Source organism: Myxine glutinosa, chromosome 4 (assembly GCF_964187855.1).
Source record: "Myxine glutinosa chromosome 4, kmMyxGlut1.1, whole genome shotgun sequence".
NCBI classification, from domain to species: Eukaryota; Metazoa; Chordata; class Myxini; order Myxiniformes; family Myxinidae; genus Myxine; species Myxine glutinosa.
In genome coordinates, this window is record NC_136264.1 from 192,381,355 (window position 1) to 192,405,401 (window position 24,047).

Here is a 24,047-nt window from a genome sequence, read left to right on the forward strand (position 1 = left end):
TGAACGGCAAAGTGTTCAATCTGCTATTGTACTCAAGGAATGGTCTACCATCTCCGCAACTGATATTTATTGCTTCTGGGAATGCTTCTACAAATTGTTAGACTTTCTATAGCAAAGGTGCATTCCATCTTGCCTGCAGCTACCCAACCCATCCTCTTTGCTTTGTCAACAGAGGCTTGTGGGAAGGCATTTAAATGCACGCAGCTCACGATTTCTGAACTTGGAGGCCTTAAGTCGCTCCGCAAAGCCCAGAATAAACGTGCCGCCAACAGGTGGGCCAAAACACAACATCAATCTCATCTTAAAGCTGAAACTACCAACCTAAGGTTTCCTTCAGGGATCTTGCAACCTCTCTTCCTCTTCTAGGACCTGGGCATACCTAGCGCAGTCTCTGGAATATGCTCTTCCTCATTTCTCTAACTATTTCTGGATGGTTTCACAGAAGATTTTACATTTGGCAAGGCTTCAAAAGGGAAAGCCACCAACCCTGTTCCTCTTTTCTCTCCTTGCCCACTATCATCTTCAACATTTTCAGTATTCCATCTGAGAAGGTCAGGTTTATGGACGGCCTTATGGTCGCCTCAACTGCAGGCCCTCATGGCATCAGTGCCCGAGTTCTCAAAACAAACCCACCGATCTGGTCTCTCCTCCATCTGTATTTTTCAGCAGGACCTTCATAAGCCAGCTTCCATCTGAATGGAATGTGTTAAATATCCCCCTCAGCTGCAAGAAGGTCACAAGGAAAGATGCATTCAACTTCCTTTAAAAACAAACAAACAGTGGAATCCACTATATCGCTGCAGACATAAAGTCATTCCTTTTTCAAATGGTCCAATCACCAATTGCCAGGGTGGTTTCCATCCCAGCCACTCAATTATGGACATTGGACATGCTGCTCCTCTCCTCTCGCAACATGGATGGACGCCCTGGATGAGAATTGAGAAACATGGTGCGGCTGTGTCTCTGGACATATCCCATTCCATCAACACGATTGAACACCAGGCCCAGATTCCCAAGCTCTCTGCGTGCAGCATCTAAAGCTATCTTCAAGCTTGGCTGGACAACTTACTCCATGCCAGCAAACAGCAGATATCTAAAGACCACTTTCATTGTTATCGTTTATGAATGGCAAGTGAGCACTTCCTTTTGTGCGCACACATACTGCCCAGAAGCCTTACTTTCAAGTAGCATTTGCGTACAATCTGCCGAGTACTTTGGTGCTTTTTGTGCTTTGCAGTAAAATGCTTCGGAGTTGTTGGGCTGTGGGTTTCACTAATAGAAGGGGTAAAGACTGCAATTTCTTTCTTTTAATACAACACCGAAGCAAAGCATGCCATTTCTATGCCATTAACGGGATGTGGCTGGGAGCTTCTGAGAGCTTCTCAAAAACTTTTCTTTCAGCTCCTCTCTTTCTACCAGTATTTAATTTCAAAGACAAAAACACCCACCAATAACCCAAGGATCACGACTCCTCCTCGTCAAATAATGCTTCCTCGTATTTCCCCACTCAAATAATGAAAGGATGTGCATTTGTGAGCCTTTTTCCTCCATAGCTGTCACAGAGGAAGTTCTATTTTTCACACAAGCGTTACACCCTTCAATTACAATTGTTTCAAAGGTTCAAATCACCCGATATTTTGGCTAAAGTTGAGTCAAGAGTAAAGTAACTCAATACGTCCACATTCTCCTATACAGTAATCAGGATAGGTTACTACATTGATCATGTATTTGCACTTGTTTTCTTTCTCACTTTGTTTTAGAGTTGTACCGACTTACAAAGGATGCTGCAGGGGTAGCTACTACCGACTTACAAAGGATGCTGCAGGGGTAGCTACTACCGACTTACAAAGGATGCTACAGGGGTAGCTACTACCGACTTACAAAGGATGCTGCAGGGGTAGCTACTACCGACTTACAAAGGATGCTGCAGGGGTAGCTACTACCGACTTACAAAGGATGCTGCAGGGGTAGCTACTACCGACTCACAAAGGATGCTGCAGAGGTAGCTACTACCGACTCACAAAGGATGCTGCAGAGGTAGCTACTACCGACTTACAAAGGATGCTGCAGAGGTAGCTACTACCGACTCACAAAGGATGCTGCAGAGGTAGCTACTACCGACTTACAAAGGATGCTGCAGGGGTAGCTACTACCGACTCACAAAGGATGCTGCAGAGGTAGCTACTACCGACTCACAAAGGATGCTGCAGAGGTAGCTACTACCGACTTACAAAGGATGCTGCAGAGGTAGCTACTACCGACTCACAAAGGATGCTGCAGGGGTAGCTACTACCGACTTACAAAGGATGCTGCAGAGGTAGCTACTACCGACTCACAAAGGATGCTGCAGAGGTAGCTACTACCGACTTACAAAGGATGCTGCAGAGGTAGCTACTACCGACTCACAAAGGATGCTGCAGAGGTAGCTACTACCGACTTACAAAGGATGCTGCAGAGGTAGCTACTACCGACTCACAAAGGATGCTGCAGAGGTAGCTACTACCGACTTACAAAGGATGCTGCAGAGGTAGCTACTACCGACTCACAAAGGATGCTGCAGAGGTAGCTACTACCGACTTACAAAGGATTCTGCAGAGGTAGCTACTACCGACTCACAAAGGATGCTGCAGAGGTAGCTACTACCGACTCACAAAGGATGCTGCAGAGGTAGCTACTACCGACTTACAAAGGATGCTGCAGTGGTAGCTACTACCGACTCACAAAGGATGCTGCAGAGGTAGCTACTACCGACTCACAAAGGAGGCTGCAGAGGTAGCTACTACCGACTCGCAAAGGAGGCTGCAGAGGTAGCTACTACCGACTTACAAAGGATGCTGCAGAGGTAGCTACTACCGACTTACAAAGGATGCTGCAGAGGTAGCTACTACCGACTCACAAAGGATGCTGCAGAGGTAGCTACTACCGACTTACAAAGGATGCTGCAGAGGTAGCTACTACCGACTCACAAAGGATGCTGCAGAGGTAGCTACTACCGACTTACAAAGGATGCTGCAGAGGTAGCTACTACCGACTTACAAAGGATGCTGCAGAGGTAGCTACTACCGACTCACAAAGGATGCTGCAGAGGTAGCTACTACCGACTTACAAAGGATGCTGCAGAGGTAGCTACTACCGACTTACCAAGGATGCTGCAGAGGTAGCTACTACCGACTTACAAAGGATGCTGCAGAGGTAGCTACTACCGACTCACAAAGGATGCTGCAGAGGTAGCTACTACCGACTCACAAAGGATGCTGCAGAGGTAGCTACTACCGACTTACAAAGGATGCTGCAGAGGTAGCTACTACCGACTTACAAAGGATGCTGCAGCGGTAGCTACTACCGACTTACAAAGGATGCTGCAGAGGTAGCTACTACCGACTTACAAAGGATGCTGCAGGGGTAGCTACTACCGACTTACAAAGGATGCTGCAGAGGTAGCTACTACCGACTCACAAAGGATGCTGCAGAGGTAGCTACTACCGACTTACAAAGGATGCTGCAGCGGTAGCTACTACCGACTTACAAAGGATGCTGCAGAGGTAGCTACTACCGACTCACAAAGGATGCTGCAGAGGTAGCTACTACCGACTTACAAAGGATGCTGCAGAGGTAGCTACTACCGACTCACAAAGGATGCTGCAGAGGTAGCTACTACCGACTTACAAAGGATGCTGCAGAGGGAAGCTACTACCGACTTACAAAGGATGCTGCAGGGGTAGCTACTACCGACTTACAAAGGATGCTGCAGAGGTAGCTACTACCGACTCACAAAGGATGCTGCAGAGGTAGCTACTACCGACTCACAAAGGATGCTGCAGAGGTAGCTACTACCGACTTAAAAGGATGCTGCAGAGGTAGCTACTACCGACTTACAAAGGATGCTGCAGAGGTAGCTACTACCGACTCACAAAGGATGCTGCAGAGGTAGCTACTACCGACTTACAAAGGATGCTGCAGAGGTAGCTACTACCGACTCACAAAGGATGCTGCAGAGGTAGCTACTACCGACTTACAAAGGATGCTGCAGGGGTAGCTACTACCGACTTACAAAGGATGCTGCAGAGGTAGCTACTACCGACTCACAAAGGATGCTGCAGAGGTAGCTACTACCGACTTACAAAGGATGCTGCAGAGGTAGCTACTACCGACTCACAAAGGATGCTGCAGGGGTAGCTACTACCGACTTACAAAGGATGCTGCAGAGGTAGCTACTACCGACTCACAAAGGATGCTGCAGAGGTAGCTACTACCGACTTACAAAGGATGCTGCAGAGGTAGCTACTACCGACTCACAAAGGATGCTGCAGAGGTAGCTACTACCGACTCACAAAGGATGCTGCAGAGGTAGCTACTACCGACTTACAAAGGATGCTGCAGAGGTAGCTACTACCGACTCACAAAGGATGCTGCAGAGGTAGCTACTACCGACTCACAAAGGAGGCTGCAGAGGTAGCTACTACCGACTCACAAAGGATGCTGCAGAGGTAGCTACTACCGACTCACAAAGGATGCTGCAGAGGTAGCTACTACCGACTTAAAAGGATGCTGCAGAGGTAGCTACTACCGACTTACAAAGGATGCTGCAGAGGTAGCTACTACCGACTTACAAAGGATGCTGCAGAGGTAGCTACTACCGACTCACAAAGGAGGCTGCAGAGCTAGCTACTACCGACTCGCAAACGAGGCTGGAGAGGTAGCCACTACCGACTCACAAAGGATGCTGCAGTGGTAGCTACTACCGACTTACAAAGGATGCTGCAGAGGTAGCTACTACCGACTTACAAAGGATGCTGCAGAGGTAGCTACTACCGACTCACAAAGGATGCTGCAGAGGTAGCTACTACCGACTCACAAAGGATGCTGCAGAGGTAGCTACTACCGACTTACAAAGGATGCTGCAGAGGTAGCTACTACCGACTTACCAAGGATGCTGCAGAGGTAGCTACTACCGACTTACAAAGGATGCTGCAGAGGTAGCTACTACCGACTCACAAAGGATGCTGCAGAGGTCGCTACTACCGACTCACAAAGGATGCTGCAGAGGTAGCTACTACCGACTTACAAAGGATGCTGCAGAGGTAGCTACTACCGACTTACAAAGGATGCTGCAGCGGTAGCTACTACCGACTTACAAAGGATGCTGCAGAGGTAGCTACTACCGACTTACAAAGGATGCTGCAGGGGTAGCTACTACCGACTTACAAAGGATGCTGCAGAGGTAGCTACTACCGACTCACAAAGGATGCTGCAGCGGTAGCTACTACCGACTTACAAAGGATGCTGCAGAGGTAGCTACTACCGACTTACAAAGGATGCTGCAGCGGTAGCTACTACCGACTTACAAAGGATGCTGCAGAGGTAGCTACTACCGACTTACAAAGGATGCTGCAGAGGTAGCTACTACCGACTTACAAAGGATGCTGCAGGGGTAGCTACTACCGACTTACAAAGGATGCTGCAGAGGTAGCTACTACCGACTCACAAAGGATGCTGCAGAGGTAGCTACTACCGACTCACAAAGGATGCTGCAGAGGTAGCTACTACCGACTTAAAAGGATGCTGCAGAGGTAGCTACTACCGACTTACAAAGGATGCTGCAGAGGTAGCTACTACCGACTTACAAAGGATGCTGCAGAGGTAGCTACTACCGACTCACAAAGGAGGCTGCAGAGCTAGCTACTACCGACTCGCAAAGGAGGCTGGAGAGGTAGCCACTACCGACTCACAAAGGATGCTGCAGAGGTAGCTACTACCGACTCACAAAGGATGCTGCAGAGGTAGCTACTACCGACTCGCAAAGGATGCTGCAGAGGTAGCCACTACCGACTCACAAAGGATGCTGCAGAGGTAGCTACTACCGACTCACAAAGGAGGCTGCAGAGGTAGCTACTACCGACTCGCAAAGGAGGCTGCAGAGGTAGCTACTACCGACTCGCAAAGGAGGCTGCAGGGGTAGCTACTACCGACTTACAAAGGATGCTGCAGAAGTAGCTACTATCGACTTACAAAGGATGCTGCAGAGGTAGCTACAACCGACTTACCAAGGATGCTGCAGAGGTAGCTACTACCGACTTACAAAGGATGCTGCAGAAGTAGCTACTATCGACTTACAAAGGATGCTGCAGAAGTAGCTACTATCGACTTACAAAGGATGCTGCAGAGGTAGCTACTACCGACTCGCAAAGGAGGCTGCAGAGGTAGCTACTACCGACTCGCAAAGGAGGCTGCAGGGGTAGCTACTACCGACTTACAAAGGATGCTGCAGAAGTAGCTACTATCGACTTACAAAGGATGCTGCAGAGGTAGCTACTACCGACTTACCAAGGATGCTGCAGAGGTAGCTACTACCGACTTACAAAGGATGCTGCAGAGGTAGCTACTACCGACTTACAAAGGATGCTGCAGGGGTAGCTACTACCGACTCACAAAGGATGCTGCAGAGGTAGCTACTACCGACTTACAAAGGATGCTGCAGAGGTAGCTACTACCGACTTACAAAGGATGCTGCAGAGGTAGCTACTACCGACTTACAAAGGAGGCTGCAGGGGTAGCTACCACCGACTCGCAAAGGAGGCTGCAGGGGTAGCTACTACCGACTCACAAAGGAGCTATCTCGAGTGGGTTCGATTTTCGACCCGACTATAAACTGTTGGACCGGTGCATCGCAGACAGGGTGATGCATCACAAGTACACCATCTCTGGGTGACGTTAAGCTGGGTATCCACTCTGCTGACATAATTTGGTGGACATTAAAGATCCAACCTTGTTTTTTTCACATAAAGAAGGCAAGATGTCGTACCCAGAGCAAATTACAAGTTCCTGCTCAAATTAGCTCGAGTTAAACGTCAGGCCTGGTCAGATGGTTTATAAAAGACTTGGGCCAGACGTTTTCCCCAGCCAATCCCACGAGAAGGTAGGAACAAGTGGGACTGTTTAGGTGGTGGTAGTCGTAGTAGTGGTATATAGTAGTAGTGGTAATTGTTTTATCAAATCTGTATAGTGTATACACATGGAATTGTACTCAAGTATATGTAATTCGAGAAATTTCTGTTTGTGAACTGGTTTGGCTGTTTTGTGTGTTTTGTTCGACTTCGATGCATTCCTGAACTGCCACATAGAATGAGTTGAAAACTGGTCGTTGTGGTTGGGGTGTCCAGGGGAGTGTTTTAGGTGGTAAAAAAATAAATAAATTAATAGTACTGCATGTCAAAGGTGTTTTAATATTAGCATTATAAATGAGCATAACAAAGTGTAGATGCTGAGCATGACGAACATCGCCAAGATTAACTTGCCAAAAAAAGAGGATTCTCACCCCCGGAAGAGGTGTTTTTAGCCTGCATTGGAGTTAGTCCAAAATGGGGGCTTATGGATTGGGTCTCGTTTGTCTGTCCATCTGAAACCATACCTCGAGATGTATGGACCAATTTTGTTCATACTTAGCACAAAGACAATACATTATGGTATACATATGCACATCATTTCGTTTCGTGATGCGATCAAAGATGGCCGACTGGCGGCCATTTTATTTTGTAAAAAACCCGATGTTCAACATGTCCTCAACCATTTCTTGGACATGCATTTACCGATGTTGTTCAAACTTGGCAGACAGATAATGAATGATGGCTGGCGGCATACATGTGCACCTCACTTTATTTTTGGATCTAATCAAAGATGGCCGACTGGTAGGCTGGCAGCCATTTTAGATGTAAAAAACCTGATTTTGAACACGTCCTCAACCATTTCTCAGACCTGCATTGACTGGTTTTGTTCAAACTTGGCACACAGATAATGAATGATGGCTCACATATGCACGCCATTTTTTTTCGAAATCAGAACCAATATGGCCGAGTGGCAGCTATTTTGTTATTTAAACGTTTCCCCAACCGTTTATTGGACATGCATGGACCGATTTTGTTCAAACGTGGCACAAAGACAATACATGAGAGCATACATATGCAGATTTTGTTTTGTAATCGGTCCAAACATGGCCGACTGATGGCCTTTAACTCCGTACAGCAAAATTACTAAAACCACAGGAGCTATGACATTTTATGTCTTTTATCATTTTTTATGAGATATCGCCTGCCACAAAGCCTTCAAAGGCCACTCGAGGTGGGGGCTACACAAATGAAAGTATAAATACGAGTACCCTACTGCAAAGCCGCAATGAGCCAGCGAACCCAAAGCCTCTTGCCACTATTTTACCCATCACTATGGCATCAGTAGGTTAGGTAGTTGGTAGTAGGTACGTGTCGTAGGTACCGTACCTAGTTCAAAATGACACCATTTGCATTCTGGATGAGATTAAAATTTATAAAATTTCCTTCTTGATTAATTCGGTGAATTCCGTCTCAACTTCGGATATTTCCGGCCGTGAAAAACTATCCCCTACGGCCGCGAGATTTATAAAAAACAATTCTTCGTCAATTTTAGAATATTTGACGCCGTTTTCAGCCTCCGAAACGCGGTAAAAAGCTTTTTTGAAATATTTTTTCAAATGCTCGAATCTCATTGGTTCCGTCCGGTGTTTGGTGATGATTTTCGTTGAAGATAACCAAGGCCCGTGCGGGCCCGGGGAACGAGGTTGGTCTTAAAGTATTTTAATTACAAATTAGAGGTGCATAAGATTGTGAATCAAAAAAAGACGGGTGAAACTAACTCCTATTGAACTTTTCTCAATTTTTTATGCATACTTCCGCATCCGCAAGATGGCGGCCTCCATGGAGCGATTTGGTTTTTGAAATATTTTTTCAAATGCTCGAATCTCATTGGTTCCGGTGTTTGGTGACGATTTTCGTTGAAGATAACCAGGGTCCGTGCGGGCCCGGGGAACGAGGTTGGTCTTAAAGTATTTTAATTACAAATTAGAGGTGCATAACATTGTGAATCAAAAAAAGACGGGTGAAACAAACTCCTATTGAACTTTTTCTCAAATTTTTATGCATGCTTCCGCATCCGCAAGATGGCGGCCTCCATGGAGCGATTTGGTGCATCAAAGCTTCGAAATTCTCAAAGGATTCAGCAAAATCTGGCTTTTCAACGTAATACGTATGCGTTCATTCACAACACCGGCTTCGCCGGCTATTAGACAGAAAGTTGGAATCTATTAGCATTCCTCTTGCATTGAGGAAGGTTGAGATAGAGGGGAAAGCAGGATGCAGGTAAACTGTTCCAGAGTGATGGTGTGCGGGGAAACAAACTAGTAGAATACCTCATTGTCTTACTCCTTGGGACAGACACAGTGTCTGGATGGGAAGAAACGGCCAAACGTGTTGTGCGACAAAGTATGCTCAGGTGGAACAACCTGTGATAGACCCTCAGAGCACATTCCGTGGTAATATCTGTGTAAAAGGAAGCAACAGAGCAGCGAACTGAGAGGTTCCAGGGATGATACCAACCAACCCCTGTCCCACCAGAATTGCAACACGTCGCTGGATTTTGTCAAGCAGAGATAGGTGACAGGCCGAAGCACCAGCCCAAATATGGCAATGATACTCCATGACAGGACATATAGCGGCCTTGTATGGATGGAGCATAGCAGCTTGAGAAAGGTATTGCCGAGAAAGTGTGTGCCGGCAATACAAGTTATAATACAATACACCATAGTCCACAGACGTCATAGAAAGGGGGTGATTAACCCCTATCCATTGGGACGGGACCTTTGCTAGTAGTTACCTACATCACCAAAGGTGGACACATGTTTTGTTTTCACTCCAGTTTGTACATTTGTTTGTGAGCAGAATATCTCAAAAGGTTATGGACAGATTCGGACAAACTTGGCAGACCCATTGGGTGTGTGAGACAAGATTTTTGGTGAAGATCCGGATATGGAAAATAGAATTATGAAAGTGATTCTTCAAAATTAAAACGATATACAACATGATGTTTCGAAATGTTGTGAATGGGATACGACAAAACTTAGTGGACGAGTTGGTTAGGTGACAAGAACAAGCCGATTAGATTTTGGTTCAGGTCCGGATGCAGATTGTGAGATACAAACCGTAAGCCGTTCAGCTTGGTGAAGTTATACGCTCTACTGAGTGCTGTCCTCGTGGAAAATGGAGCTATCTGTTTAAACGAATTTTGATATTAACAAAGAGCAATAAAAAGGAAGATTCTTCTTTTCAATCTGTATATTTACAGCCAGGTTCAGGACAGGATATGACATCGGATGAAGCAGACAGACATCCTGATTTTGTGTCATCTATAGAAAAGGAGAAGATATTCCAGTGGCAAAAATAAAAGAAGGGAAGTCGATATATTGCCACATGATGTCTGGCAAAAGTATGACATCATAGCCCCAGCTATGATGACAACATCGTCACATCACTTTAACTTGTAACGGATTGGGTAGAAGCTTTTGATAAACCTCAGCAATTTCAAATCCTTTAAAAAAAAAATTTTTTGTATTATTATTAATTAATTATTTCTTAAATTAATTATTAATGAATTTGTATTTATATAAATAATATTATATTATTTATATTTCGTGAAAGAGCTAACATTAATCACACAAAAAGTCAAATCGACACAGAAACACAAAATTAGGGGAGCGGTAGACAAGATGGGGAGAGAGGGGGAAGGACACAAACACAACATTTGAGAGCAGGGACATCGAGAGAACTGTGAGAGGGAGAGGGCTTGGGGGGAGGTGGGAGAGGTATAAAACATATGGACACTGCAAGGACTTCCAGGAAAGAAGTTGGAATTTTAAAAAAGTGGATCTGGGGTGAAATTAGCGGGGGAAGAAAAGATCAAGTTTTGGATGGGGGAAGATAAGAGATGGTGATGAACAGCTGTTTTAAAGACATGGAGGGAGGAGTGGGATTGAAGGGAGTGGGGGAGTTTGTTCCAGAGGCGGGAGAAAAGGGGAATGAAAGAGTGAAGGTGAGCAGAGAGCCGAGATTTCGGCAGTTTAACCATAAGAGGGTTGCTGGCAGATCTTGTGCGACCTGTACGAATATTTGGGGGACAGAGCACAGAGAGAGCTGGGGGAGCAAGGCCGGAGAGGAGTCGGTGGAAGACAGAATACTTTGAGCCATCTTCCTCTATTCGTGTTTTAACATGTTTAAATTACTTGCAAATTCAATATGCTACGAGAATCATTACTGCTGTCAGCCTTATACACTTAAAAGCAAGAACTATACAACATTTGCTTTCTCATTTGGTATGTGCATACAGATTAAATCACATGTTGTGGTAGTAAAGTAATTCGTCTAGTCTATTGACATCTTGTTAAGTGGTCAACTGATGGAGGTCAGTGTGTCCCAAGGTAGTACTTAGGGTTATTTTTCTGGGTGCTTTTAATAATTCATGATCTGTCTGTTTCCTTGGAAAATAATCTTCATCATTCTGCAGAAGACTGTTAATCATGTTAGAAAGCCTCACTACCAGCCATTCCGTTCAATGGGTCAATCACATCTGCAAGCTGGCCGTTAATTAAAGCCAGGGGAAAACCGGACGTTTTCATCGGGAATAGCGTTTCCTCCGCTCTGTAGAGATTCTCGTCATCTGAGAAGTCTTTTTTCAAAGCATAATGGAGTGTTGTTGTTCTCACATGAAGACCGGCACACCTGAATCCCATATCGCACTCCTGGAAGTCATGGAGGCCAAAGTTGGTCTGAAAATCATTGGTATCGCCCATCACAAGGTTGTACGCTCACTGGTTTCTCACCATAGATTGGTTTGGTGCTCCTTCGAGCATTTGTTCTCTCTCATCAAGTCTTTCTCCCAATGTCCTTCCACCTGTAAAGTCTCCCCACAGTGACCACCTCCTTTTCAATTTTTCAAGATCTGGCATTATATTTTTTGTAGACGCGATAAACGCCAGAGCAGACAGGAAGGGAACGAAAATGGCACCGACAGCAGCAGACTTGACTTTGTTTGAAAAAAAAAAGTCGCACTCAGTTTAACGTAGAGGAATCTAGTCGGAATTCGCTATTGGCGAATTTGATCTCAAGGATCAAGTCTCCCTAATCAAACAATAATTACGCATCGTGAGTTATAGAAGCGAATCTCAGAAATACAATGAAAATCCAACATTTTCCCATCAGTTTCTTTTTAGACGTTTTTTGTTTTTTCACAAATCCGGCACTTATAAAGACTAACAATTTTTTTCCTTTATCTACACGATTTACAACGATGAGGAAATCACCAAGGGGCTTCAGGACAGACTACACTTGCCGATTGAATACCTTCTTTCTCAATGAGTTGTGGCAAGAAGATAGGAGAGAAATTGATGAAAAACTCTCAAAAACTCTGAACTCTCAAACCTGTCTCCTTCCTCCAAATCCTGGTGGCGTCTGGTCAAATCTGTTTCTGGTGTTTGTTCCCCCTCCATTACCTCAAATGGCTACACAGTTGACACCGCACGTGACAAAGCCGAATGCCTCAACTCTGTGTTTGCCTCAAAATCTTGTGTCCCAAACCCATCTCTCTCTGTTCCCACCTTACCCAGTCGAACCCAACTGCTCCTGGACTCTGTGTCCTTCTCTCCTGACAAGATGGAGGAGTTTTTGTCAAACCTCGACTCTGATTCTGCAACTAGACCAGACGGCATCAGCCCACGGGTCCTAAAATCCTGCTCTGCCGCTCTATCTCACCCTCTCTCTGTTCTTTTCTCCCTCTCTTTTGCTCAAGGTCATCTGCCAGCATCCTGAAAATCAGCAAACATTACCGCTTTACACAAAAAGGTGCAAACACAGATCCTTGCAACTACAGACCAATCAGCCTGCTCCCAATTATCAGCAAAGTCATGGAATCCATCATTGCTTCGGATATCAAATCCTTCCTCTTCTCCAATGGCTTGATCTCCGATCATCAATTTGGATTCAGACCATGTCATTCTACTCTGGACATGCTGCTTCTGCTGTCTCAACAATGGATGGAGGTCCTCAATGCCAAACAGGAAATCAGAGCCGTCTCCCTTGACATATCACATGCCTTCGATACGGTCTGGCACCCAGCTCTGCTCACCAAACTCTCCTCCTATGGTATCCATGGAAATCTCCATGCATGACTTGCGGACTGCCTCTCTGGTCGTAGACAATGTGTGGCCCTGAATGGATTTCTCTCATCTCCCCTTCCTGTTCAGGCTGGAGTTCCCCAAGGCAGTGTTCTGGGCCCTGTGCTTTTTCTGGTCTTTATCAATGATCTCTCCAACTCTCTGGAAAATCCTCTCTATCTCTTTGCTGATGACTCCACTCTCTGCCGCTCCATTCCTCTTCCCTCAGATCGGCAGTCTGCAGCCTCCTCACTCTCTGAAGACCTGGACAAAATCACAGACTGGTCAAACAAGTGGAACATGTCTTTGAATCCTGACAAATCTCACACTCTTGCTATGTCTCTCTGAAAAGATCGACTGGACAACCCTCCCATCTACTTTCTCAACAATCCTCTCCAAGAAGTTCTGTCACTCAAGCTTTTGGGTCTCACTATCTGCCATGATCTTTCTTGGGAAAACCACATTTCCAAGCTGGCCTCCAAAGCCAGTCGCCGACTGGGCATCCTCCATCGTGCGAAGTCCTTCCTCGGCACACCTGAGCTCCTCACCACATACAAGGCTTTCATCCGCAGCTCAATGGAATACTGTTCTCCCCTATGGGCCGGTGCTCCTGCCGCACACCTAGCTCGGCTTCACGTTGTTGAAACCAAAGCTTTCAGAATCATTGGATCTCCCTTGATGAAGCTATCTCCGAGGGCCTTTCACTCACTCACTGCAGACAGGTAGGTGGGCTTTCTGTCTTCTACCGACTCCTCTCCGGCCTTGCTCCCCCAGCTCTCTCTGTGATTTGTCCCCCAAATATTCCTACAGGTTGCACAATATCTGCCAGGAACCCTCTGATGGTTAAACTTCCGAAATCTCGGCTCTCTGCTCACCTTCACTCTTTCATTCCTCTTTTCTCCCGCCTCTAGAACAAACTCCCACACTCCCTTCAATCCCACTCTTCCCTCCAGGTCTTTAAAACAGCTGTTCACCACCATCTCTTATCTTATCTTTCCCCATCCAAAACCTTGATCTTTTCTACCCCCACTAATTCACCCCAGATCCACCTTGTTTGAAATTCCAACTTCTTTCCTGGAAGTCCATATGTTTTATACCTCTCCCACCCCCCCTTTCCCATGCCCCCCCCCAAAGCCCTCTCCCTCCCACAGATCTCTCGATGTCCCTGCTCTCAGATGTTGTGTTTGTGTTCCTCCCCCTCTCGCCCCATCTTTTCTACCGCTCCCCATGTTATATGTTTGATGTGTCGGTTTGTCTTTCTGTGTGATGAATGTTAGCTCTCTCACGAGCCTCGATCTTGTATACAAAAAAGAAAAAAAAGAAAAAAATGGTAAAATTAGCCAAGGAAGTACAAATGTTGAAACGTTTAGAGCTTGTAGAACCTCAGGCTGATATCGGAGGCAGCTGCACCATTTACAGTTAATCGCATTAGGATGCACCAGATGCACAATGAACCCTCAAATCTTGCTTTCCCACGTGATCAGTGATCCTAAAGATGATGCTAAAACTGGAGCAACAAATAAACTGAAATCATAGAAGCCGTTCCCTTTTGTGACATTTCCGATGTAATCTCCTTTTGATTGCAATGCACATTCAGGGTGCTTAAAGGAACAGAAGAAATGATTTTGACAGTAAATGTCACATTCATACGAGAACACATTTAATCCAAATAAAATTCCTTTTATATCAGTCTTGCAAACCATCATTGTACCATGCATCGCCACACGTGATGTCATTGGTGCCTCAGGCATAAAGGATGAAAGAAACCAAGGTGAATGCATGTAATGCTGGAAAAGCCAAATTTCATTTTCAAAAATTTCGTTCTCATGCAAAATACTGCTTACTTTGAGGTCGGAATTTTTGGCTCCAAGTATATCGCTACCTCGAAATAAAATCTTCAAAAGAGTAGTTTCTTGTGAACAAACTCAGTGTTATTGTGTTTAGTTCGTCTGCTCTGAGTCAGAGGTTCATAGACAGCCGAGACAAACCAAAAACGTAGAAAACGGTCCATGAGGCTTCCTCATATATAACCACCTTTAGAGGCCATTTTTCCCCGCAAAGCGGGGGTTGGCCTTTTTCGGGAACCGTGGTTGTTGTTGTTTTTCGGTCCCCTTTTTGAAGCAATGTTTTACGGCCGGATGCCCTTCCTGACGCCAACCCTTTTTGCCGCCTTTAACGACAAACAGGGAATTACCAGTGAACTGGTACTCAATTGTGTTTGTGTTTCGCTTCCTCATATGATGCTCAGTATTTATAGGATGAGGGCATGGAAAACCCCGTGGGTTGGCATCCCATAGGGGATGAGGTGGAGGGATGAAGGAGAGATTTCTCACTGACCGCACAGACAAAAGTGACGTCACAAGATGGCGTCGCTGACACCTAGACGAGATTGCACCAGGATGTTACATCACTCCACCAGGTGACTGCTGCTGCGTTTGTCTGAAGTCAAGTCCGTTGTTGTCTAATGGCTGTCTGCTTATGCTTGCATAATGTGTAACAGTTCTTTCACGAACCTTAGACTCTGTAAAAAAAAAAAAAAAAAATTGATATGTGCGATCACAAAGTAATCACCAAAGGTCAGCCTCCCCTGGCACCCCCAATCCAATGATGGCCATATTCTTTCGGACCGCCACATGACCGAGACCTTTAACATTTTGGGATAGAGTGTAAAATAAGAAAATATGTCGCCTTCCAAACTCCATCAATAATGCTCAACATCATTAAAATTGGAGGAAAATTATTCAAGTTCTTTTTTTTATTATTTTTAAGGTGTTTATTAATTAGGTCACAATCTGAAAAAAAACTAGTGGAAGGTCACTAATCAAATATCAGGTGCACAACTTCATTGCATGTACACCATTATGATACAAGAACATCTTGAAAGGCAAAGCGGTCTTTGAAAATCCACATTGGCAAAAATGAGCGACAACAAAAAAACGAGTTTGACCTTTAACCCGGAGGTCTATAATATAAATTAAGCGTAAATGCGCCTTGCTCTAGGCTATCTGGCGAGAGCAATTTCGTTCTGATCGGACAAACCTGCGTCGAGCTACAGTGAAAAATGACAAAATGTCTCTAATTAGGTCATGGCCTTAAACATTAGGTCAAGGTCAAAAATACGTCACTTCCGCCTACTTTGTATTACTATCGTTGATGTAAAATTTCATTCTATACGTCTCAGCCGGGCCGAGATACAGCTCTGACATTGGCAGAAAAAGAAAGGAAAAATAAAAATCCCTAAATGGTGATTTAGTACTCCATGGGGCCCAAGAAACTCTGAGGTACCATAAAAAAATTAGGGACACTAATTGTAGAAACAAACCTTACAACAGATATAAGCCTCCCCTATCATATATGGGGAGGATTAAAAAAAAAACAGTAGCCCATATATCTGATCACTTTAGAATTCTATGATTCACAAAGAATGCGGATTAAATATAGAGGATGCATTTGAGACATTTTCAACCAAAGGTCATGTGGCTCAGCACACAAATAAATAAAATACCCATGAATATGTTAAGCCATTCAAAAACCCATCTAGCCTCTGTATTAAAAGATAGACCAACAAATAATGCGCTGCAGTCCCAGAATACCAAGCAAGCAACTTGCACCTGAGATGAAAATGTATGAAACAGAAATGGGTTCTTTTTTTTCAAATGGAATTTCCACGAAGCTGCAACCAGCTGTTGACATATTCTCCTGTGTGAGCATTCATCTCCAAGTGGTTGGCATGATTATTCAATCAGCATTTTGCTTTCATACGGGACCGACTGTCCTCGATGCATGCAATATCATACGAGGAAGGAATTAAAGACCACCAAAATCATAAAGCAGTCAGTTGAACAAAAAAAGAAGAAAAATAATTAAAGATTTGAAGGAACAGTTTAACATTACAAGGGGCTTGTGCAGATGTAGGTGGAGACGGGGGGGGGGGGGGGGGGAATACCGGCTGTGTAAAATCAGAAAAGCCTCCAAGGCAGACAGCTCATCTGCCACAGCATAAAAAGCACACAACAAATGGAGCAAGCAGATGTGATCGCAACATTTCAGCATCGCAGTGGCTGTTGACAACATCATCCATCACTCAAGAAATTAACGGAGCTGCTCCGGCTCGGAGGTGAACGGCCCCCATAACACCATCGCCTCGAATTTAGTCAATTCTTCCAATTCGCGCATATATGCACCGAGCGTACCACTCCATAAAGATAAATGCTGCTAGGGAACGTCCTCATGGCACAGTGGGTTCAGCACCAGGTTGTACGTTTGTCTTCTGAAGAGCACTTAGGAACAGCACGACTGTGGAGGACTTTGTCGACGCAAGATTGTATAACTCTCATGCACAATGCACAAGCATCCTTTTGGATGGTGGTCCGTCGTAACCGTCTATACGTTCTTGGGAAATTTTGATTGCCAAGTGCTTATACGATATTGCTACCCAGTTACTAGATGGTACGACGTAAATGCCCATGGTGCAGTCCAAGTCAGGTCACCCAATCAAACTCCAGCCAAGTGAATGGCCAACTGGAGAGATTTTCACCTACATTGGATGAAAAACGAGTACAAAGGTTCCTAGAGAGAGAGAGAGAGAGAGAGAGAGAGAGCTAGAGCGAGAGAGAGAGAGGGAGAGAGAGAGAGAGAGAGAGAGAGAGAGAGAGAGAGAGAGAGAGAGAGAGAGAGAGAGAGAGAGAAAGAGAGACAAAGACAGAGACAGAGATAGAGAGAGACACACAGAGAGAGATAGAGAGACTGACTGTTTCTTCCTTTTATTACAAAAGTGAAAAGGATCAGTTATGTACAGTCACAAAGAAAGAAACAGAATAACTAAAATTGTTTCAAGGAGAAATGATTAACAAATCATCATCATCAAGTTTGCATATGACATCATTAAAAAACCCCTTTTCTTTAAAAACAGTTAAATATTATTGTTCATTTTAAAAAAACGGTACTCTAGCTTTAATCTTGCTCTAGCTTAAATATTTAATCTCTTAATCGGTACTCTAGCAATCATCATATGAAGAGCCAGAAACGTTTCCCATTTTTTTCTTCCTGGACTTGTAAATTGCAAACTTGGCCTGACAAATTAAAAAGTTCATTAAAACCACATTCCTGAGGGAAGACGGTCCTAAAACACCATAAATAAAAATATTGTAATTGAAGAGAGAACCGAGTTTCACAAAGCGTTCCTGGAGGAAGGTAAAAAGACGTTGCAATCGTTCACATTCAAGGTATATATGCGGTAAAGTTTCAACGGATGCACAGAAAGGGCACAGATTAGAATTAGCAGTAGAAAACCGGTTCAGTAAAACATTATAAGGTAAAATCCAGTGTACAAGCTTCCATTGAATATCTCCAACATACTTTGGAGTAGGCAAGAGATAAAAACTTCGCCAATTGGGACAGTTGGGGGGTATTGGGGGTAAAAAATCCCACCATCGAAGCCTCGGGTGCTCAGAAAATGTTTTTGCATATAAAATTTTAACGTACACGTTGTACAAAGTTTTCTTTGGAAAGGAAAAAGGGATAATGCAGTATCATCAGGGCTGTTCAGGCCAGGGGACAGATTAAGTGGCAGGCTGAAGACTAGGAGTTTAGGGAAGTCACCTGTTGTTTCCTCAGGGGGAGGTCCAAGTTCCTCGCAGGTACTACGATACGTTGTGGATATCCCTTGAAGGAACCGAGAGATGATCCTGACAGATTTTATTCCGGTTTTTTGTGCCACAGCGGCAGCACTCAGCCGGCAGCTCCCAGACTCTGTCATGAGGTCTTTCACTCGCAGCAGCTTGGCATCAACAAAACGTTGAACGAGTCCCCTATTATTTAAACTGTTTTCCAGGAAGGGGTTGTAGCATAGGGGTTCATTCAACAACATTTCCATGTTGTATGTTGCCATTTCATGGGAAAAGGACAGGGCTTGCCAGGTGTTCATCACCCCTTGGTAAAAGGTGGGCAGCAAGGATAAATCGATTTGATGAGGGTTCATCAAGAAAAGTTCTCGGCAGTAGCCCAGCTTGCATGTAAGCTGCAATATGCAGTTAGTCAGAGGCCTCCAGAGTAGGGCTTCATCTCCATATATAAGTTGACGAACGATATGAAGTCGGAAGACCATAATTCGGCTGCGGATATCAATGAGACCTTGGCCACCTTCAGTGAGTGGTAAGTATGCCATGGCGGGTTGGAGCCAGTTTCCCACTCCAGAAAAAATCGACAATGCTCTTTTGGAGTGTGATAAGAAGGCTCCCGGGCGGTTGTAGGCATATCATCTTATGCCATAGCATAGAGGCGACAAGATTGTTAATGACAAGAGTTCTTCCGCGGTGAGAAAGTTGAGAAAGAAGTCCTTTCCAACGGCCTAGTTTTGCCAATACCTTGTCCGGTAATCCGACCCAGTTCTGCTGCTCAAAGGTGTTGTCTCCTAGGAAAATACCGAGGTATTTGATGCCATTTTTCTGCCAGTTCACTCCTCCTGGCAGGACAATTGGCGGGCAATCTCCAGGTCCTATCCAAAGGGCTTCACTCTTCTTCCAGTTCACCTGGCCTGAACAAGCCTGACAATATGTCTTTAATGCATGAGCCACCGCAGTGACATCAGCATTATTTTTTATATAAATACAAACATCATCTGCATAAGCAGAGACTTTTAGCAGTGTGGTAAGAATTGATCCAGTGAAGCCAGAAATGTGCGTACGTAATTGGAGCAGAAGAGGTTCGATGGCAAGAGAGTATAAAAGTCCAGATAGCGGGCAACCTTGCCGTACTCCCGTTGCACAGCAATGGGGCTACACAATACTTGATTAATTTTAAGAACACTGGATATATTACAATACAAAAGCTTAACATACGAGATAAAAATAGGCCCAAAACCAAAATTCTCCAAAACTCTAAAAAGGTACATGTGGTCAATACAATCAAAGGCTTTTCCTTGGTCAATGAAAAACAGACCAACATTCTTGTTAAAATTGTTACAAAACCGAATGGTATCACGGATAAGAAAGACATTATTAAAAATAGTACGTCCAAGGATACAAAAGGATTGATGTTCTCCTATTAGTACATTCATAAAAGGTTTCATTCGATTAGACAAGGCTTTGGCTAAAATTTTATAATCCGTACATAAAACAGAAATAGGACGCCAGTTCTCTATAAGTTGAGTGTCCGCTTTCTTAGGAATTAAAGTGGTGACTGCTCACCGGCAACTCCACGGCAGTTGTCCGTCCTCTAAACATTCATTCAATACCTGCAGTAGGTGAGGTCCAATGGCGTCCCAAAAACACTGGAAAAATTCGCTAGTCAGCCCATCCAGTCCAGGGGTTTTATCGGGTTCCAAGGCCTTCAAGGCAGCGGTGAGCTCAGGTAAACTAAGAGGATCCTCCAACTGCTGCTTCTGATCCTCCGCCAATGTTGGAAGGTTTGAAATAAGTTCAGATATTGCCTCCTGGTTAATGTCATGCTGCATAAACCGTTGTTTAAAATGTTTCTGGGCACATTCCCTGATTCTGCCATCTTCATAAAGGAGTTCCCCCATCATCCAGCAAGCGTGTAATCACTGACGAAGAGGCCCCCCTTTTAAGGCTGAAGAAGAATTTGGGTGGAGCATCAAAGTCGTGTATGTACCTCATCTTCAGGCGCAATAAAGCATTTTGTGCTCGCCTTTCAGATATGGAATTCAGTAAGGCCGTTTTTCCATGAATTTGCTGCCTCATTTCCTGGTAGCTCACACTTGCAGTTCCCTGGAGCTGTTCCTGTAATTCCAGGATTTCATCTTCAAGTAAGGTTGTGGTTTTTTTTTCGTCTTGAACACCATATGCACGATATTGTTGGCAGAACAGTCTGATTTTCATTTTGGCATTATCCCACACCATTGTCTGAGGTTTGGGAATTCCCTTGGGAGGCAACCAGAATATTCCAAATTTCTGGAAAAAAGTCATTAAAGGTACTATCATCAAGTAAATTATTATTAAATTTCCAAAAAGCACTCTTGTGTTTCGGGCAGGGGGCAGAAATTTTGAGAAATGTTGCGCTGTGGTCCGAGAATCCTGATGGGCAAATTTGGGATGACAGAACAAGGCGTTCAAGTGGAGGATTAACATAAAACCTGTCCAAGCGAGCAAGTACAATATTATTCTGAATGCATCGACACCATGTGTATTGCCTGATTGATGGGTGCTGTACCCGCCATATATCTGTGAAATTCATTTGTTTTAAAAACTTGGGTGAGGGGGGTTGTGGAGGGCAGGATGGGGCTCTGCACTGTTCCTGTCTAGTTGGGGCTGGAGGGTGCAATTAAAATCTCCACCAATACAAACATGATTGTCTCGGTATTTTAGGGCATTTTGGCTGTCGAGGGAAGTTAGGTGTGTCCCAAGGTTATTTAAAAAATCTTGCCGAGCTACAGGCGTACTTGGGGCATAGATATTAAAAATAGTATAAAATTTTCCACAGTAGTGGAATTCTCGGGATGCTAGAGATCCCTTTTGTATTTCGTTAAATTTAAGCAATGAAGGCGAAAAGGAAGGGCTAATAATTATTGCTATACCGCCTTTACGGGAGTCCCTGTTACTCAAAAAGGAAAGGCCAGGGAAGAGCCGACACCACTCTGCGACACAGCAGTCGTTGGCATGGGTCTCTTGTAAAAGGGCAATGTCAACTTTCTTCTGTAATAAAAAATCCCTTACTTGAACTTTACGGACAGAGCTACATCCTCCGTTAATATTCAAGCTACAAATCGAAAAACTCATTACAAACACAAGGAGGAGTGACAACCACTCAATTTTTTGATAGCAGTTCATTCTTAGCTTTTTGTATACACTTCTTTAACCGGCGACGTTGGGAGGAATTGAAATTAAAAACATGGGGCCGTTTTACCATCAATCTAGCGGAATGTATAAAATCAGGTAGCTCCGGAAAAAAGGTTCCTATAACAACATTCCTTTTTCAGAATGTGCCCTTAAGAAACCTTTTTATCTCAGAGGGAGGGATTGGAGGGGTTCCTTCTTCCTTAAGGCCGCCACATTCACTAACAGAGTCATCTATATCAGATAGCTCAGATGATGTGTCATACTGGTTTCATCATTTACTTCATCACCGTCATCACATCCCTCCACGTTATCGGGTGGGGCATAGTCCATAGAGGGAGGGGATGGGGAGGCAGAGGAATGAGCCATCTTCAGGGGAGGGGGGGGGGGGGGGGAAGGGTACTAATTTTTGCGGTTCAACCATATCAGTTTCTTGAACCCTGGTGTTGGGCTAGCGGCTAGGGTGCCAGCTTAGGATCCTAGGATCCTGGGTTCGAATCCCGGTCGATCGCTGAATTAACGCCAGGGGGGTTGACTCAGCCTGTCATCCTTCCGAGGTTGGCTAATTGAGTACCAGTTCACTGGTAATTCCCTGCTTGTCGTAAAAGGCGACAAAAAGGTTTGGCGGCAGGAAGGGCATCCGGCCGTAAAACATTGCTTCAAAAAGGGGACCAAAAAAAAACAACAACCACGGTCCCCGAAAAAGGCCAAACCCCGCTTTGTGGGGAAAAATGGCCTCTAAAGGTGTTTATTTTTTTTATTTTTTCCATATCAGTTTCTAGGTCAGTAGACAAGGGCGAGAATTCATCCACATCTATGTCCTCCAATACAGAGAAACGATTTTCTGTGACGAGGGACAAATCTGGGGCAGGGGGGAGAGGCTGTCGGTTTTCAGTTGTGGGTTTTTAAAAGAGATGACCGTTTTCATCTGTTGTTTGCAAATGTCTTTTTCCACTTGGGCAGACTAATTGAAACTCGTCCTGGTTAGTGGGGAGAGATTGCAGGGGATTGGGGGGAGGGGGGAGGGAGGACGTAATCATCGGGGGAGGATTTCCATCGGCTACCTCGGAGAGAGAGATAGGATCAGTTGTAGCAGGAAACAAGCTGTGATTTAACGATGTCGCCTGGGGGGGGTGAGGTATATTGTTGACACGAGATGGCTGCTATTAGTTCCTGCAGTAGAGGGGGGGCCGTTTCAAGGGGAGGGGAGGGGGGTATGGCGGGGATGCTTGGATCGGTGATAGGAATGTTTGGGTCGGTGGTGGGAAGGCTTGGGTCGGTGGTGGGAGGGCTTGGGTCGGTGGTGGGAGGGCTTGGGTCGGTGGTGGGAAGGCTTGGGTTGGTGGTGGGAGGGCTTGGGTCGGTGGTGGGAAGGCTTGGGTCGGTGGTGGGAGGGCTTGGGTCGGTGGTAGGAAGGCTTGGGTCGGTGGCGGGAAGGCTTGGGTCGGTGGTGGGAAGGCTTGGGTCGGTGGCGGGAAGGCTTGGTTCGGTGGTGGGAAGGCTTGGTTCGGTAGTGGGAAGGCTTAGGCCAGTGGTGGAAGGGTTTGGATCGGTGGTGGGAAGGTGGGGGGCTTGCTTATTCCCGGTTCGGTGGGGAGGTTGTACTTGTGGAGAATTCTCTTTTCGGGGACAGTCATGCTTAACATGCCCAAATTGTCCGCAACCAAAACATTTTAAAACGTTGGTGGACACGTAAACTGTATATTCATTCTGTTGATGCTTTAATTTTACTATAAGGTTTAAATCTTTCTGGGAATCTTTTAAAATCATAAACACTTGTCGCCGGAATAAGACCACGTGTCTTAAATCGTTGTTCCATGACCCGAAGGGAATCATGGAGATACGAGACACGATGGTACCGTATCGGGATAACTCTTTAATTAATACATCGTCGGATACAAATGGGGGGCAATTGGATATCACGACTTTTATTGCTGGGCTATCAAGTGGGGAAACCATAACAAATAAACCTGGATCGATTGTCAAACCCTGTTCGACAATTTGTGGGACACAATTCGCGTCGGACAAAAAAATAACGATCCGCTTGTTCATCCGTGAAGCGGCAACTACCTTGTCGATCCCGACAACACGACCGGTCGCGAGGACAACGTCCTCGACACTAACCTCACGTTCCGGAGGTACACAAAAGAAACTGTTCTTACGGGTCAGGCTCTGGAAAGCCGTAAATCGAGATAGTGCAGCTGCCATGCTGGAACAGCTGCACTTACAACCCCTCCCCGCCTCGGGGA

The 24,047-nt window shown here is 45.1% G+C and overlaps 1 protein-coding gene across 1 annotated transcript in view; it reads right to left on the reverse strand.

Moving 5' to 3' along the window:
• Window positions 1–9,223: 9,223 nt before the first annotated feature.
• LOC144891667 (uncharacterized) overlaps window positions 9,224–24,047 on the reverse strand; it is an 89,646-nt gene continuing 74,822 nt past the window's right edge. The window contains exon 3 of the mRNA XM_078775342.1: window positions 9,224–9,344. Coding sequence (XP_078631468.1) covers window positions 9,224–9,344 — 121 coding nt within the window. The remainder of the gene's footprint in view (window positions 9,345–24,047) is intronic.